Source organism: Gymnoscopelus braueri, assembly GCF_963280865.1.
Source record: "Gymnoscopelus braueri genome assembly, chromosome: 20".
Classification (NCBI taxonomy): domain Eukaryota; kingdom Metazoa; phylum Chordata; class Actinopteri; order Myctophiformes; family Myctophidae; genus Gymnoscopelus; species Gymnoscopelus braueri.
The window spans coordinates 16,588,469-16,604,857 of NC_137622.1; the positions used below are offsets into that span (position 1 = coordinate 16,588,469).

The 16,389-nt window shown below is 43.6% G+C and overlaps 1 protein-coding gene across 1 annotated transcript in view; it reads right to left on the reverse strand.

Annotated features, from left to right (window-relative positions):
- LOC308076274 (glutamate receptor 1-like) overlaps window positions 1-16,389 on the reverse strand; it is a gene marked incomplete at its 5' end in the record, with an annotated part of 81,263 nt that overhangs the window by 40,780 nt on the left and 24,094 nt on the right. Inside the window, 4 exons of the mRNA XM_080416487.1 lie at window positions 227-385; window positions 4,199-4,252; window positions 8,358-8,542; window positions 14,990-15,229. Coding sequence (XP_080272613.1) covers window positions 227-385; window positions 4,199-4,252; window positions 8,358-8,542; window positions 14,990-15,229 — 638 coding nt within the window. The remainder of the gene's footprint in view (window positions 1-226; window positions 386-4,198; window positions 4,253-8,357; window positions 8,543-14,989; window positions 15,230-16,389) is intronic.

Below are 16,389 nucleotides of genomic sequence, written 5' to 3' on the forward strand. Positions count from 1 at the left end.
GGAGCCAGGCTATTGTTAATACTCTCCCATATTCAATTGTTTGTATTCAATTACTTGTACATTTATGTTTAGAAATGTCATTCTAGCATTTTTAATTGTCGAGGGTGTCCATCAAAGCATGCTTGCTTGTAGATCTGTTATTTTTGGCAAGTGACATCTCCTGCTATGGAGTATGAATTAAGCAGTAGAAAGATGTAAACCCGACACAGATAGGGGGATTAAATACCTTCAGGCTTCTCTTGGGCACTTTGGCATCTTTGTGGTCAAAGTCCATCCACTGCTGGACCACACGGCTGACCTCTGGCGCCGAGTTGTTGACCAGCTGGAAGCCTGTTATGTTTGCTCCGCCCTTCCTTAGGTCTGTCAAATCAATATCCAGGAAACCCTGAAGCACACCGACAAGATATTATGGAGATAGATACACAATGTGAGCAACCATTCTCTGTAAAGGCTGTTTTCTGACCTCCATAAGCTGTAGACCAGGGGTCTTCAATATGGGGTCCGTGACCCCTAGGGGATCCTCAGAGTTACCACAGGTAACTTTGTGTGATAGGAAGTTTTTTTTTTAACCACTTCAACCCTAGCATCCTTATTCTAGGGGAACATTAACTGAAAATAATTGATCTACAAGTACACAACGCTTGCGAGGCGTTGTGAGCTTGTAGATCGGCAATTTTTGCCCCCCAAAAAAATATTCAGAGCGACGTCTGGTCACCCTATATAAAATATATTTCTACACATGCGGACAGGGGCATAACTACCGAGACAAATTTTCCCGATGTTAAGCTGTGTGTGTGTGTGTGTGTGTGTGTGTGTGTGTGTGTGTATGTTTGACAACACAGCCATAGCCTGCATTGTAAACAATGCACCCTCCGTCCTGGAATCCCACAGCAGCAGCGTTTGACCATAGTGTTATGTTATTGAATGTTGCTGATTTCATGTAGTTCATATTGATTATATGATATGAATGGGACTGTGTCCTAGTCTATGGCCGTTAACGATGATTGCTGAGCTAGTGGGATTTAGCGAACGGTCCACTGGAAACACCTGCCGATCGATTAACCCTGGCACTGCTTCGATGAGTCACTCCCCCATAATACAGTACACCCACAGCAGTCTTAATTGAGTGCTAATGAACAGCTTATAAGTGGGAAAAGTGAAGAATCGGCTTTCTCACTCCCTGCATATGCCCAAGGTCAATGCCTGTGTGCAATTTTAAATCTATTTGTCATCCCACTCAGGAGAAAAATGGATGAGGGCCTTTCACTACAGCAGTCTTAATTGAGTGAGAGTTCACAAAACTGACAGAGGTTTCCTAATTGCATAGTAGCATAGTAGAATTATAGTAGGATAGAATAGTAGGATGTCTTGATACATTCATGGCAAAAAAGCATAGTGATTTGTATATTGTAACAGCAGTGTTCCATACTGTCTGCTACATTACATTCTAAAACCTTTTAGCTGTGACAGTAAGAGCGTAGGGTCAAACATATAATTAAAACGACAAATCCCTCTCCTTGGCTAAGGGGCGTTATTCTACAGAGGTCTCACTTCCATCTTTCTTGAGAGCGAGAGGGGTGAGAATGAGAACTACATTTCACGTTATTCTAGAGTCTCATTTCCCTGAGGGCGAGAGGGGTGAGAATGGATGGAAATATTCCATCTGAACCTCATAGGCTTCAGTTATTTTACTCTGTTCACCAGGAACAATGGAGGGCTGGCGGAAGGTCCTGGAAGGCGAATCGAGTGATTTACTGTTAAGGTGTTTCCTGGCTGTCCATTGTTACATGGAGTAGTGCGGAGAGAGGGGGGGGAGAGAGAGAGAGAGAGAGAGAGAGAGAAAAGCAGGTTGTCTTTCAGCATGGGGAGAAGAATGATAGAGAAGGAAGGAGAGAGGAAGGGAGGGGCAAAAGATGTTTAGGAGAGAACTGTCAGAGAGAGAGAGAGAGAGAGAGAGAGAGAGAGAGAGAGAGAGAGAGAAATGTAAACATTCAATTACGTCCTCCCTTCAAACATCCTGAGATCATTTAACCGTCTAAACAATGTTTGTTGATACAACATCTATCAGTAGGGCTTGTAATTTATCCAAAGTGCTTTGCAATGTGAGTTACATTGATCCAGTCACACAGACAGCAGAGGCAACCATTCAAGACACCAACCGACCGCTCATCGGGAGCACTTAGGGGTTCAGTGTCTTGCTCAAGGACACTTCGACACATATCCACACAAAAGGAGGAGCCAGGGAGCGAACCGGAACCTTCTTAATTTCCAGACAGCTGCTCTTCCTCTAGAGCCACTGCTACTCTCACTGACTTGCACAGTTGCCATATAATATTTCCACATTACAACACAATGTCAATCAGCCTTGTAGCCACGACGTTGGTTGACAAATTGTATGGTGAATAGCCTTGAATCAAGACTATCATAGATGTATTCTATCGCGTCTGACATTTGCTTACGTATCTATGATAGTGTTGGTCTCTTGGTCCCTATAGTCACTGGACATCCGCCCGCAAAGCCTGTACTTCTCTGTACATACTTGTACAAAACATTTTAAGCCAAGGATGTTAACACTCCATTCCAAACCTGTGTGCACAGTATTAGTCCATATATTTCAATAAATATGTGTTTTAATCCCATCCGTGTTCCCTGTATTCCTCAATGGGTGGTAGTGGTGGGGCGCATCAGGTGAAAGCCGGTATTACACTCGGTATGAACAGGATGTAAACGGAGGAATAAAATGGCGCTCAGGCAGAGACGGGATTAAAACACATAAAATACGGACTAATACAGTGCACAAAGGTTCTGAATGGCGAGTTAACAGGCTTCACTTTCCACAATCTTATATCAATCATTGTACTATGACAGATAGAGGCAGGCGGATGTTGGGGAAAACAGAAAAAACTACGACCAAAGGACAAAAATGAAACCAAGAGCATCCTTACCTCCCTTACCTCCCCTGCCCCCAACCTTCATTCACCCCTCTCTCCTCAGTCTGTCTATTGTACCAGTGTGTGTGCTGCCAGGTGTCTGTATTTCTCAGCTGAGTCTTTTTTTTGTGTCTCTGCTCCATGTGCCAGTTAATGCAGTGCAGTGAGCTGGACAGGTTACTATAGAAACCGGTCCTTCCTGATTCTCAGAAGTAAAGGAAACATTCCATGAAGCCCTGATTCGCTTATGTCTCTGATCTCTCTCGATCTCTCACACGCATGGATGGATGCACACACGCACACACACGCACACACATGCACACGCACACGCACACACACACACACACACACACGTAAATGAGGTTTACAAAAAGAAAAAGACAAAAGCAATCGGGGAAACGTCATTGTCGCACTCGCACAGGCCTTTTAATGGAGCCATTACACATTATTGTGGCTGTTTTGGTTATTAGCCTTTATTGCTGTCCAAGCTTCATCATTTACATTTTAATCAAGAAAACTGGGCAGACAGGAGGGGGATCTAAAATCTGCAGCAGTTAAAAATCGTCGGGCTGACAGCTGCATATTAATGCTGGTATTATTGTGGCTTTTCTTCGTCTCAATTTACCCTTCATTTGGCTATTTTAGTAAGCCTAAATGCTGCTAGAGCTGCAAAAATACCACGTGACATGATGGGAAAATGGCAGCGAACAAAAAGAGCTATTGCATATTAGTGTCTGACCTTTATGTGTCTGTCTGCCTCACTGCAGCTCTGGACTCCTTTCTATAGACAAGCTTCTGTCTCCTCTCACATATAATCAGACTCACCTGTTCTGTTCTGTTCTATTGTGTGTGTGTGTGTGTGTGTGTGTGTGTGTGTGTGTGTGTGTGTGTGTGTGTGTGTGTGTGTGTGTGTGTGTGTGTGTGTGTGTGTGTGTGTGTGTGTGTGTGTGTGTGTGTGTGTGTGTGTGTGTGCGCGTGCGCGCGTGTGCACACACGCGTGCGTGCATGTGTGCGTGCGTGCGGGTGTATTGGGGAGGGTATTTAAGAGATAAAACTAAGCAGCTTGGGAAAACATTAATACATGCAGGACAGGTGATTTGGTAAGTGCGCTATAAAGGTAATGAAGCATTTAGCGTCGGGAGTCCATGTTTTTGTAGCAGCGTAAAAAGGGACTGTAGAGGGTGAAGTGAGCCGTGAAGAGAAATGTCTCTGTCAGCAGGGAATCAATGAATGCAAACAGAGTGTTATTGATGTGACAGAGTTCTTACCAGATTAGCCAGGATGTAATGATAACTCTTCGCATTCTTGCCTTGTTCAACAATCTGGAACACAAAGACAGAGGCAGTTGATAAGTGTGTGTGTAAGTGCGTGTGTGTGAGAGAGTGTAAGACAGACAGGAGATCACATTTAATCCTCATATGAGAAGTCTGCTAACAAACACACAAAGTGCAGAATAACGGTTGACCCGTAAAAATTACAAAAGTGACTTGAAGAAAATGTAGGGGTCAATTAGAGACTGATTTGACCTTCCTTATTCCCTTTGATGTCTCCTTTTCTCAGCTCCTCTGTACTCAAGTCCTACCTTCTCTCCTCTCCTCTCCCTCTCACCTACCCCCTCTCCTATCCTCTCATCTCCTCCCATCTCATCTTTATTTTCGTGTTGTGCAATGACCACATTTTTCACATATCTTCCCATGTGTGCACGTATGATGTGTATGAGTATGCATGTGCATGTGCGCACGCCCAGTGTCTATTAGCGTGTGCAATTACATGTCTAGGTAGCGTGTGTGTGTGTGTGTGTGTGTGTGTGTGTGTGTGTGTGTGTGTGTGTGTGTGTGTGTGTGTGTGTGTGTGTGTGTGTGTGTGTGTGTGTGCGTGCGTGCGTGCGTGCGTGCGTGCGTGCGTGCGTGCGTGCGTGCGTGCGTGCGTGCGTGCGTGCGTGCGTGCGTGCGTGCGTGCGTGCGTGCGTGCGTGCGTGTGTGTGTGGGTGTGTTTAATGATGCTCGGGGGGATGGCAGACGGTGACATTTGTTATTAATGGTGACTCCAACACACAGCAGACCCTGCAGCTCAGCCTAGAGCTTGGAAGAACAACACAGTAAAATCTTGTGCGTTCATTTATAAGTCTGCAAGTAAGCAAATGGAGCCATTAGTTCACTCTGAGTGAAATGAACACGCAGGATTTTAAAGTGCAGTCTGTTCATGTATCTGCGATAAAATCTAGTCAGAAAAATAAATAGATTATCCAGGGGCGTATTTATGTATTCTGTGGATGCTCTGAATCTAAGGAGAGAGTAGAACAGATGCCCTCAGGATGCTGTCAGTGGCGTTATCTGAAGAAAATCTGTGTTCTGGTAGCAGATGAACACTTGAGCCAGTTTAGAGGGCAGAGGAGGCCGTGTATATTATGCATACTGCAGCACACGTTATCACAGTAGGAGGGCAGTCTGGAGCCATGTGGAACTCCATATCTGGGACAGCCGACACCTTCACTGTCCGTCATTCATGGGCGACGGGCAGGCACCCATTCGGGGCAGTGACGTAATATTGATGAGTGAGTGTGAGAAATGGGGCACACGATCTCTGAAGGTCTATATCGGCAAGCATCTATGCTGGGCAACGCACTCCCTCGGGTCCTTGGCGACAAGCACACCGAGTTTGAAGTCGGTCGGTCAGACGGTTCATGATGTGTCATCAGCAGTGTTGTGCAGTAACGAATTAAAAATAATATATTACCGTAATATTATTACTTTTCCCAGTAACGAGTAAAGTAAGGTATTATTCTGCCAGAACAGTAATATAATACCATATTACTCGGTCAAAAAAGGCCTCGCTACTCGTTACTGATGACGAGTGTCTTTTTTTTTTGTTCATTCATTCATTTAATATGTACTCTCTCTCCGTCTCTCGTAGAGGCAAGTTCTCGCATCATGCAAAAATAGAGCAGATCTACAAGCTATCAACCTACGTCAACAGAGATGCTTTTTAGCTTGCAGATCAGTTCTTTTTTAGCACGCAGCCTGCGCACAGTTATGACGTAGTGCATGACCCGTATGCGACTGCTGCGTCGTGTATTTCTCCGACGTTTTATAACTTCAAAAAGCTCTCAAACTTCTATTTTGAGGCACGGAATTTACTTAAAAGATATCGTTCGGATAGAATGTAGTTGTTTAACTTCATATATGTGGTCAATTAATCATGACAGAGCCCATTTAAAAATAAAAATTCAGAGAACCGGCAGGGGCGGACAGTGACACGCATTGTATCCGAATAAAGTAACCTATTTTCGGCATGGCCCTTTCAGAAGTCCCCCTGCGTCACTTGTCTGGTGGTCGGGGAAACGAACTGCTGATGAGGAGAGGAAACGGTGTTCCTCTCCTCTCCTCTATATCATTGGTTCTCAAAGTGGGGTCCGGGGACCCCCAGGGGTCCTTGAGGGAGTTCCAGGGGGTCCCCAGCTAAATGATAGATTAGGCACCAAATGGACCCTTATGGGTCTCTAACTCTGAGAGTGTACAAATGGAACCAAATGGACCCTAACAACGGGTCCATTTGGTTCCATTTGTACACTCTCAGAGTTAAATTGACATAGATTTTACAATTTAAATTGCGGTCCAAGTGATAGAAATGCCATTAAATGGGGGTCTGTAGCCCTAATGCATGTCAACCTGGGGGTCCTTGAAATTAAAATGGTTGAGAATCACTGCTAGAGCCGTAACAAATCTTCTCTTATGGGGGTCCCTGGCATATCTTTTGAAATGGGGGTCCGGGGGCTAATAAGTGTCAATTTGGGGGTCCTTGACATGAAAAAGTTTGAGAACCACTGCTCTATATCTCCTCTCCTCTCTCCTCCCCCCTTGCACTTTGGCTAATTAATATTGACTGGTGTAAGATATGTTGAAAAGGTTAAGAAATGTTCAGGCAGTCAGCCAGTATGTGCAGTTCAGATTGATGTTGTTCCTGTAAGGATAATTATTGTTTGGTCGGGCGAGTTGATCGGACGCGCAGATGCGTGGACACGCATGCAGAGATTTTGTGCATTCATAGTAAGATATATAAGACAGTGCTGTATCCGTCAGAGAAATTGAAGTTCAAGTCTATAACAGTCATATGACGTCTGTTATGTCACCTCCATATTTGGGCATCCCGAGGACAGACACATACACATTCCTGGATTCATAGATAAATAGAAGACTATCTATCTAGATAAATGGGAGACTATCTATCTAGATAGAAGACTATCTAAATAATATTCTGATATGTGAAACATTTTCGGGTATTTTCTTCCTTGGTCTACTCGTAGCATGCACAAGAAATTTGGTGGTAATCGGAATAGTGGTTTTCCGAGATTAGCCGTACACACAGACAGACAGACACACGTACACATATGTGTGACGGTGTGTGTGTGTATGTGTGTGTGTGACTGTGTGTACAATATCTGTGTGTTCGTGTGTGTGTGTGTGTGTGTGTGTGTGTGTGTGTGTGCATGCGCAGGCAGCGAGCACATGTGTGTGATGGATGGTTGCTGTCTGATAGCAGAACTTCTCAGGCTCAGCTCCTGTAAACTGGTGAGAACTGATGCAATAACCTTAACTGTGGACACCAGGCCATCAATAACACTCACCCTGTGCCAGCATGCACACGTCTGGATGTGTGGGCGGTGTGTATATATGTGTGGGTGAATTTGTGTGTACAGTATGTGTTTGTGTGTGTTACAGTATGCGTGAATGGGTTAGTGTGATGATTCATGTGTGTCGTATAGCGATACATACATTGATGATGAGACGATTGCTCTTGTGTGCGGGTATGAACCAGCACGAACCAGTTCCATCATGTTGTTCCACCAAGTGTGTGTGGGTGCGTGCGTGCATGCGTGCGTGCATGTGTGCATGTGTGTGTGTGTGTGTGTGTGTGTGTGTGTATGCAAGGATCCTAAGGCAGTACAGTGGCGAGTAAGTGCAGATCCTGTCACTGGCGAAACGCCTTCTCTGAATGTCAGCGCCATGTTATTTATCTCTCCTGTCCTTTGATGCTCCAGGAGACTAAACACCAAACCGGACGGCCTGGCCGACCCACTGCTTTCTCTTTTTTATCCATCTTTTCTCCATTCTATCCTCCCTCCTTTGTTCATCTGATAAGCACCTGCATAACCCTGGCACTGTGCCTTTGTGAAAGAATAAATGTGCCATAAAAAAATTGACTGGAGGCGTGATGTCATGTCTGGAAAATAATAAAAACGACTTAAACAATAAACGCTTCAAGGTAGGGTATGTGGACTGACTTCTAAAATATGCAAACCACAGTGACAGTCAAAGTAAAAATTCACAGACCACCTGAACACATACAGTATAAATGCATAGTTGGAGTGCCACATAGGTAAATAAATATCACCTTGGCAACAGCAGACAGTGAAAAGCTTTCCTTCACCTTTTTGAGGATGCCGGTGAGCCTCTCGGTCTCACAGTCGATGATGATCTGTCCCTCCTTCCTCTTGTCCAGGTCCTGGAACACCTTCTGGAAGGAGGCCTCCGTCATCGTCTCCACGTTGACCGAGGTCACCAGCCAGTTCCTCTCCGCCGCCGTGTCCAGAACCTTCTGTAGTACAGACAGTCCTGGTGAGAAGGGAGGGGGGGACTCAGAGGTCAGGTGGAACTAAGAACCCTGGGAACTGTATAGGAACTACAGATCAGTGTGGCCTGCTGGTGAAAGGGTCTGGATGTAAACAAGGGGTTAACGGTGTGAGCTAGTGCAGTGGTTCTCAAACTGTTTCATGTCAAAAAAAAATATATATATATGTACAGTATTTGGCCGGGGACCCCCCCATCTCAAAAATATTTTGTGCCAGGGATTTTTAATTAATAATTAACTTTTTTGCCAGGGCTATATTAACTAATTTAGCTGGGGACTCCCTGGTACCCCCCAAGGAATTAGAAGTAATGGACGACTGGTCCATATGGCTTTACATAAGGCAATCCATTTGAAAATGATATTTTTTTCTCTACAACATGGGACATGAACAAATGATGTGCCGTCTAATTTCATAGCATGCATAGTCCTATTACGTGTTACAAGACGAATGAACACGGCTCATTCCGAACAGCTTCCCTCCTGTGCCCGATAAACAAATCCATCAGAATGATAATCCAAGTGCAAGGAGTGGACACTTCATTAGGCACACAGGTGTGTACAGGTGAGTTATCACTGCTCTTACAGCAATAGGCTGAACAATCCTCACCATCTCACTAACAAACAATCAGTTTGAGTGTGCTGGCTGGCGGATGGCACGATCAGATTTACATCATCCAAGTGCAAATTACATGCAGCCCCACTCCCTTAAGCTGTCACTGATAGGCTGCTAATGCGCTGTAGCATTTTGCAGCATTTTGCACGGTGCAGCTAATGGGCTGAGGGGGTCATGCTGAGGCAGGAAATAAGAGGCAATTAGAGAACACATCGATCTTGGCTCTTGATTTACACAGGGGTGTCAAACTGGCAACCCGCGGGCCGGATGTGGTGGAAAAAGTACTCAAATTATTGGCATCAAAATGTACTTAAAGTACCAAAAGTAAAAGTACAACATATTTGAAAATAGCATATCTACAAGCTCACAAGCTTGTAGATCGGCTATTTTCAAATAGCCTATAAAATAGGGCAAAAATGGTTAATGTATGTTTCATTATATCATCATTTATATCTGAAAAGTAACTGGTAACTAAAGTTTTCAAATCATTGTAGTGGAGTAAAAGTACATTTGCCTCTGAGATGTAGTGGAGTAGAAGTAAAAGTAGTGGAAATTGGAAATACTAAAGTACAAATACCTCAAAATTGTACTTAAGTACATGTACTTAGTTACTTTCCACCACTGCCGTGGGCCGGATGTGGCCTGCGAATGTTTTATATTAGCCTAGTGCATGTACATGTTCGTACCACATCTAGATCTGTGATTTAACACTACTGCTGGTAAAGAAAAGGGAATCACCCATCCAGTTAACCCATCAGCGTCATTCCATATTGGTGTGCAACCATGTAAAATAAAGGAATTTGAATGATGCATAGCTGTTTACTGTCTTTAAGACTGGAAAATACTTACTGACCTGCCACAGTATATATTGGATTTTTATATTCAGCTACTTAAAGGCGAATGATTGGACACTCGCAGGGCTTATAGCCACAGAACCTCTAAGAAGTCCCAAGCCTTTTATGGAAATAGATGAACACAACGTGCCAAAAATGGTGTCATTAAAGAATGGGAGAGCATAACACAGGGCATGCCAAGAGTCTGCAACACATGCACTCACAGCCTCTGACAGATGTTTCCTTGGGTCTATTGTAATGTACAGACAGCTGCTCTACAGGCAATTCAAGGTCCCTGTCTGTCTGTGACACCTAGCCATTAAAGAAATGCAAAGATGGATGGGCTTTGGCCACCGTGTGTAGTAGATGTATGTACACACCGACACTAAAGCTTTATCGGCAACCACAGGAAGATTGGAGCGGAGTGGGAAGAAAATTATAGGGGTGCATATTTAGCAGTTAAAATAAATATAGTAGTGAAATGCTTTGCACCAACCAATGTGCAATTTCATGTTGCCCCTCTCATTCAGTGCTTCTCATTGGTGAATAATTGTAGTCCTTGGCACTGACAGATTTAAATAGGAGCCATGAAATTGATGATAGGCATGGGAACACTGTGGGCAGTCAATCATAGCCATGTGAAAGGCCAGTTGGCCCAGGAGAGACAGAGAGCTGAACATTGCCTTAGCATCAAGCAGTGTCTGTGGTTCTTGTGTCAGCACCACGGAGAGCTCCACGTCCATTGCAACTGAGAACTCTACCATGATACTTTTGGGGGATTTTGGCATACGTATTTTTAACAACGTCTAAAAGCTTAGATGTGCACAGGAGTTTTAGAGGGGTAAGAGTAAGTGAGAATTATGACAGGTGAATGGAATTGAATTTTGCGTTCCATTATAGACATCTCTGATTTACCGTATGAGAGAATTTTTTATGGAGCCACAAATTTCAATCACAAACCAAGAGCTGGTGGCAGATTATCATGGAATACATGCTTGTTTGTTTACTTTAATCCTTCTTTCTTTCTTTCCATCTTTCTCTCTTTCGTATTTTTTCGTCACAGTATTTACACAGCAACACTATTGAATACTTCTTTGCCTTTTAAAGTGTGGCTAGTAGGCTGATGCAGCCCTATAAATCAGAGCCAGTCTGGTGGAGGCTAGTCAAGGTATACATTGTGCCCCTAAGGCCTCCTGGGGGAGAATAATATCATAATGGAATCTGGCCTCTTCTGTATAAGTACCCTTCTGGCCAGCGGCAACACATGCAGACCTGAGCACCAGGTAACCAACAGCATGGAAAATGCATACTTTTAGAAACAATTTTCTGAATTTTATTTATTATTTCATTGTTATTGTTTAATGCCACTGCCCCCCCCACCCACACTATCCCCTCCCCCGTTCAAGCCTTTGAAAATAAAAGAGAGACACTTTACATTAAGAGCTCCTGTACTGTAGCACATAAAGACAATGTTATCTGGGCAAAAAAAAAAAAAAAAAAAAAAAATACAATTCCTGAGATTGCAGGAAAACAACAGCAACATTCACTTAGATTTATTGCTCTGTCCTTTTTCACTCTAGGTAATGCGCTTAAAATGCAATATTTATAGAAAGAAAAGTAATGCATCTGGATTGAATTATGAAAGTGTTTTGGCCAATGTAAGATAACTCGATAGTGTGGTCCATAAAGCAAAATGCTTTTAGTAGTGTATAGAGGAAATGCATGCGTGCGTAAGCACACACACACACACACACACACACACACACACACACACACACACACACACACACACACACACACACACACACACACACACACACACACACACACACACACACACACACACACACACACACACACACACACACACACACCTGCAGTGTCCAATCTACCCAAAATGTAAGGACTCTAAACAACACAGAGCCGAAAAGCTATTTCACTTGCAAACATATAGGGGAGCGCCACAAATGCTAAACTTGTCAACTGTTTGTAGAAGAAACATGTTTTTTATGATGTATTATTTATTTTTTTACACCAAATTCTGATACAAATGATCTTGTGAGTCATGTGATAATAATCCATACTGTCAAAACATCTATGGGAGGGGCCTATTTCTTACAAAACATGCCACACGTTGTAGAAATGCTATTCCTCAGCTTCCTCGCGCCCTAAAGGTCGCAACCTGCAACTTACATAGCCCTGGCTAGGCAACCATTTCCCCTCAAAAAATATATATAGCACTGGTTCTCCAATGTGGGGTCTGGGGACCCTCAGGGTTCATTGAGGGGGTTCCATTGAGTCGACTCCGCCGGTCATCAAAAAAATAAGAAAAGGCTGTAACACACACTTGATTTAGCCTATTATCCAGTCAACAAAGGGCTGCTGGTAGACACACACACACACACACACACACACACACACACACACACACATGCACACGCACACGCACACACGCACACGCACGCACACACACACACACAAGTGGGTAATGATCCTTGCGCCACACAGGAGAGCAGAGAGAGTAATAGCCTTTGAGTGTCTCACTAGTGAGTATGAGTGGATCAGGGTGGTTAAACAACTGTTTCCATGGTGATCATACATCACCGGTGGTCAAAACTCACTCAAAAAGAGTCACAACACACACACATGGTGTGTGCAGTGGTGGACACTAACCAAGCACCCTCACTTGAGTACCGTTACTGAAGTAAATTATTTGAGAATCTGTACTTTACTTTTTATTAGAGAGAAGAACCACCTAAGCTCTATGTCGAGTGTGTTATGGATTGAGACTGTTTTTAAGCCAGACAGTGGCAGACAAAACCGTGTGAAGAGGAAGTCACACAAATCTACATGCATCACTGATCACAGATACACAAACAAAGATAGACGCACACAGTCTTGCACATGAAGTTTCTCTCATACAATATGAGTTCATATGCACTCAAACAATGTATTCAAACTATTCCTCTCTCTCTCTCTCGTTCTCTCTCTCTCACTCTCACACACACACACTCACACACCTCGTGGTCATGCTCCAACACATACAACACCTGGGACAGATGGCACGGCATTATGGGAAGGTTACAGCTGATTGGATAGAGACCGGACGGGGGGGACGGGGGGGTATACACCTGGTGCTAACAGGTCCATTGTCTCCCTGTTTGTTCAGGAGCATTTAAAGATAATTGTACGATTTAAAGAACATGCTCTAATTGTACGATTTAAAGAACATGCTCTAATTGTACGATTTAAAGAACATGCTCTAATTGTACGATTTAAAGAACATGTTCTAATTGTAAGATTTAAAGAACATGCTCTAATTGTACGATTTAAAGAACACGATTGAATTGTACGATTGTACCTTTTCTTCTTCAACCCCCACGTACTGCTGACAAAAGAACTGCTCCTCGCCACACTGCTTACGTGAGCGGCTGTGAAAACTGTACCCTGAATGGCTTAATCTTTCATTCCCATTGTGTGATTTATCTTTTGGCTGGTGCCAGGTCAATATTTATTTTCTGGGTCCTCAGCCTGTACAGAGACACAACTGGACAAGAATAAATGTGTCTGTGCCGCACAATGGCTACATATGACCCTGTTCAGAGGGTGACTAACTGCAGTTTGGGTGCCACATTCGACCCCATTCAGGGGGCAACTAAGTTTGGGTGCATGGCGGGACCGCGTTTTTCTTCTGTGTGTGGTTACCTCACAGCAACACTGGATACAGCTGAAAGCTAATGATATAGGGAAGAAATCCACTGAATCAAAAAAATAAAAATAATCTAGAAGAGCAGGTGAGACTAGCTTGCATCTCTCCCTCTCTCTCTCTCTCTCTCAGGCATAATAAATCTACAATCTGTATTATATAGAGTATGTTAATGTTAATACAATATATAGAATATGTTAATACAAATTATAATCAGCACGTCGGCAGTGGTTGGAAGTGGTCTGACTACTCTTCCATTGAGAAATTTTAGACCCTATTGTTAGGTAGGACACCTTTACTGTTTGACAATTTGAAGCAGACAGCGAACTGGATTGAAAACTACACGCACCAGCATCTTTATTGTAGTTGCAATTACCGAAGTGCACATAAAACATACATAGAATGTAGCTTTAAAAGTGATCACAAAAATAAAGTACCTCCGCAGGGCGAGTGGCCTATCGCAGGGCTGTGTAAAGTCGCTTTTCCACTGCATAGTATCTATAGTATTGGCTCTACCCTCCTTTTGTATTTTCCATTAGGCCAAAGTACCTTGTAAGATGCAGAATGTGACATTGGCAAGGATGTGTGGCATTGCATCAACCCAAAAATGCGTGCATGCTGTTGTATACATGCACTTGCATATAGTAAACATTGTGTATGTAAAATGATGATTAGGATCAGCAGGCCTATGAGTATACAGTATGTAATTAGGTTTTGTATAATATTGGGGAATACATCTATCAGCCTATGATAGCGGCGTATGAGTAACGGTATGGCGGAATAAATGCATCTGCTTTGTGTTGTGGGGCACTCATACGTGTCACTCTTTGTCTCTGTGTGTGGTGCATATGCATGTGTGCATGTCTGCGTCTGTGTGTATGTCTGTGTCTCTCTGAGGTATTGAAAAACTGGTGTCAAATGACACGCTCGTGTGTAATCTCATATGCCGAACGGACTGCTTGTGCCCGATAAGCTAGTTCCACTCCATAGCCTTGCTGACATGTATCAGCTTTGTAGGTATGAGGTTATGAATTCACAAAAATATAAAATAATACAGTTGTCGTTGAAGCATTAGAACAGTATCCGGGGGTTGAGTCCTGCTGACAGCATGCACAAAAAGTTTGGCAATTATCTGTGTAGTAGTTTGTGAGATTAGCCCCAGATTCACACACAAACACAAACTCACGCACGCACACGTACGCACGCACAGAAAGCCAGACAAACAGACACATAGATGGGCGAAAACATCATCTCCGGCCCTGTACCACTGCCAGCCTACCTGAGTCAGAGCTGTACATGTAGACGAATTTGTTCCATCTGTAGTGGTCGATCACCCCCACCAGGGCGTCCTGGAGCTCGGGCCTCAGCTGGATGACGAACTGGTTGGCCGTCTCGATGGGGAAGGACGGCGTGACAAAGCACACGTGCAGCGCCCCACAAAAGGACATGAGCATGTTCACCGTCTTCCTGTCATACAGGCCAATGATGGCGTAGACACCTTTGGAGAACTGCGAGCAGACTGCCAGGGGGAGAAACAGAGAGGAGGGAGAGGAAGATGTGGGGGAAAAAAGAGAGAGGGAGATGATGACAATGTTATGGCTCGAAGCTACATCTTTGAGTTGTTTGTGGATGTTGGGATTTTTCCATGATTCAGAACAAGAGGACGCCAACGCACGGATGCCTTGCAGTTGCCGTCGCGTGGGAGTCGTCTTGTTATGCTGTGTTCTGTGATCTTCTGCTTTCACCGTGCACCTGTCACGGAGAATACTCACACAGATCAAAAGGCTCGGTGCTGCTTTGCATTGCTTTTTCCTTGCATTATAGAAGAGGCTGATGTTACCAGGCAAAAACCAACACAAGGGAAAGTGACTTTAAACAGCACATTTCAAACAGAGTTACACATGTCCACCTGTAACAAACGTATTAACACACCTGTGTGAATGTTCTCTATGAGAACAAGAGGAGTGCATCATGTCAGTGATAATGCAGGGTGAGATGTCCTGATATAGGAAAATAATGGACTTGGTGCTCCCTCTGCCAAGTCCATTATTTTAATAAATGGCTGGATTCCATTCAGGTTATGCCTCTGCTATTTTTTACAAAGTGTTAGTCCAATCCACAAACGACTCTGTGTTTTACTGGATCAGTGTGGTTGTGTGGGTTTGAGTGGGTGGCGGGGAGGGTGGGAAAGGGTTTGAGTAGGATGAAAGTGATGATGTGTATTGTCTATTACAAAAAAAAGAGATCCAACAATCCACAAACAATGTAGTTATAGTTGACAGTCCACCCTGTTATCAAATCTGTTCCCTGGAAATACAATTGTGATCCGGTGGGCATTAGAGTTAAGGTATTAACGAGACTTAAACTTATTTAGTGCTGAAACACAAACAAACGAGCATAATGCGATCAAACTTCAGCAGGTGAACACTCTAATTTACACAGGCTTTACAATGACAATCCTGTAGTACCATGCTACAGTAGCAAATGTTAAATAACCATGAACACACTAGTTAAGTGAAATAGTAACAAAAGGAGAAGTTCCAACAAACTAGGAAAGCTGTCAAAGGCACAACAAAGCAAGATTTCAGTGCATTAATCAGGAACACACCATACACCTGTCTGAATCTCAACAATAATCAGGAGCCCACATACACCTGTTCTCTAAATGCTAAATTAGAT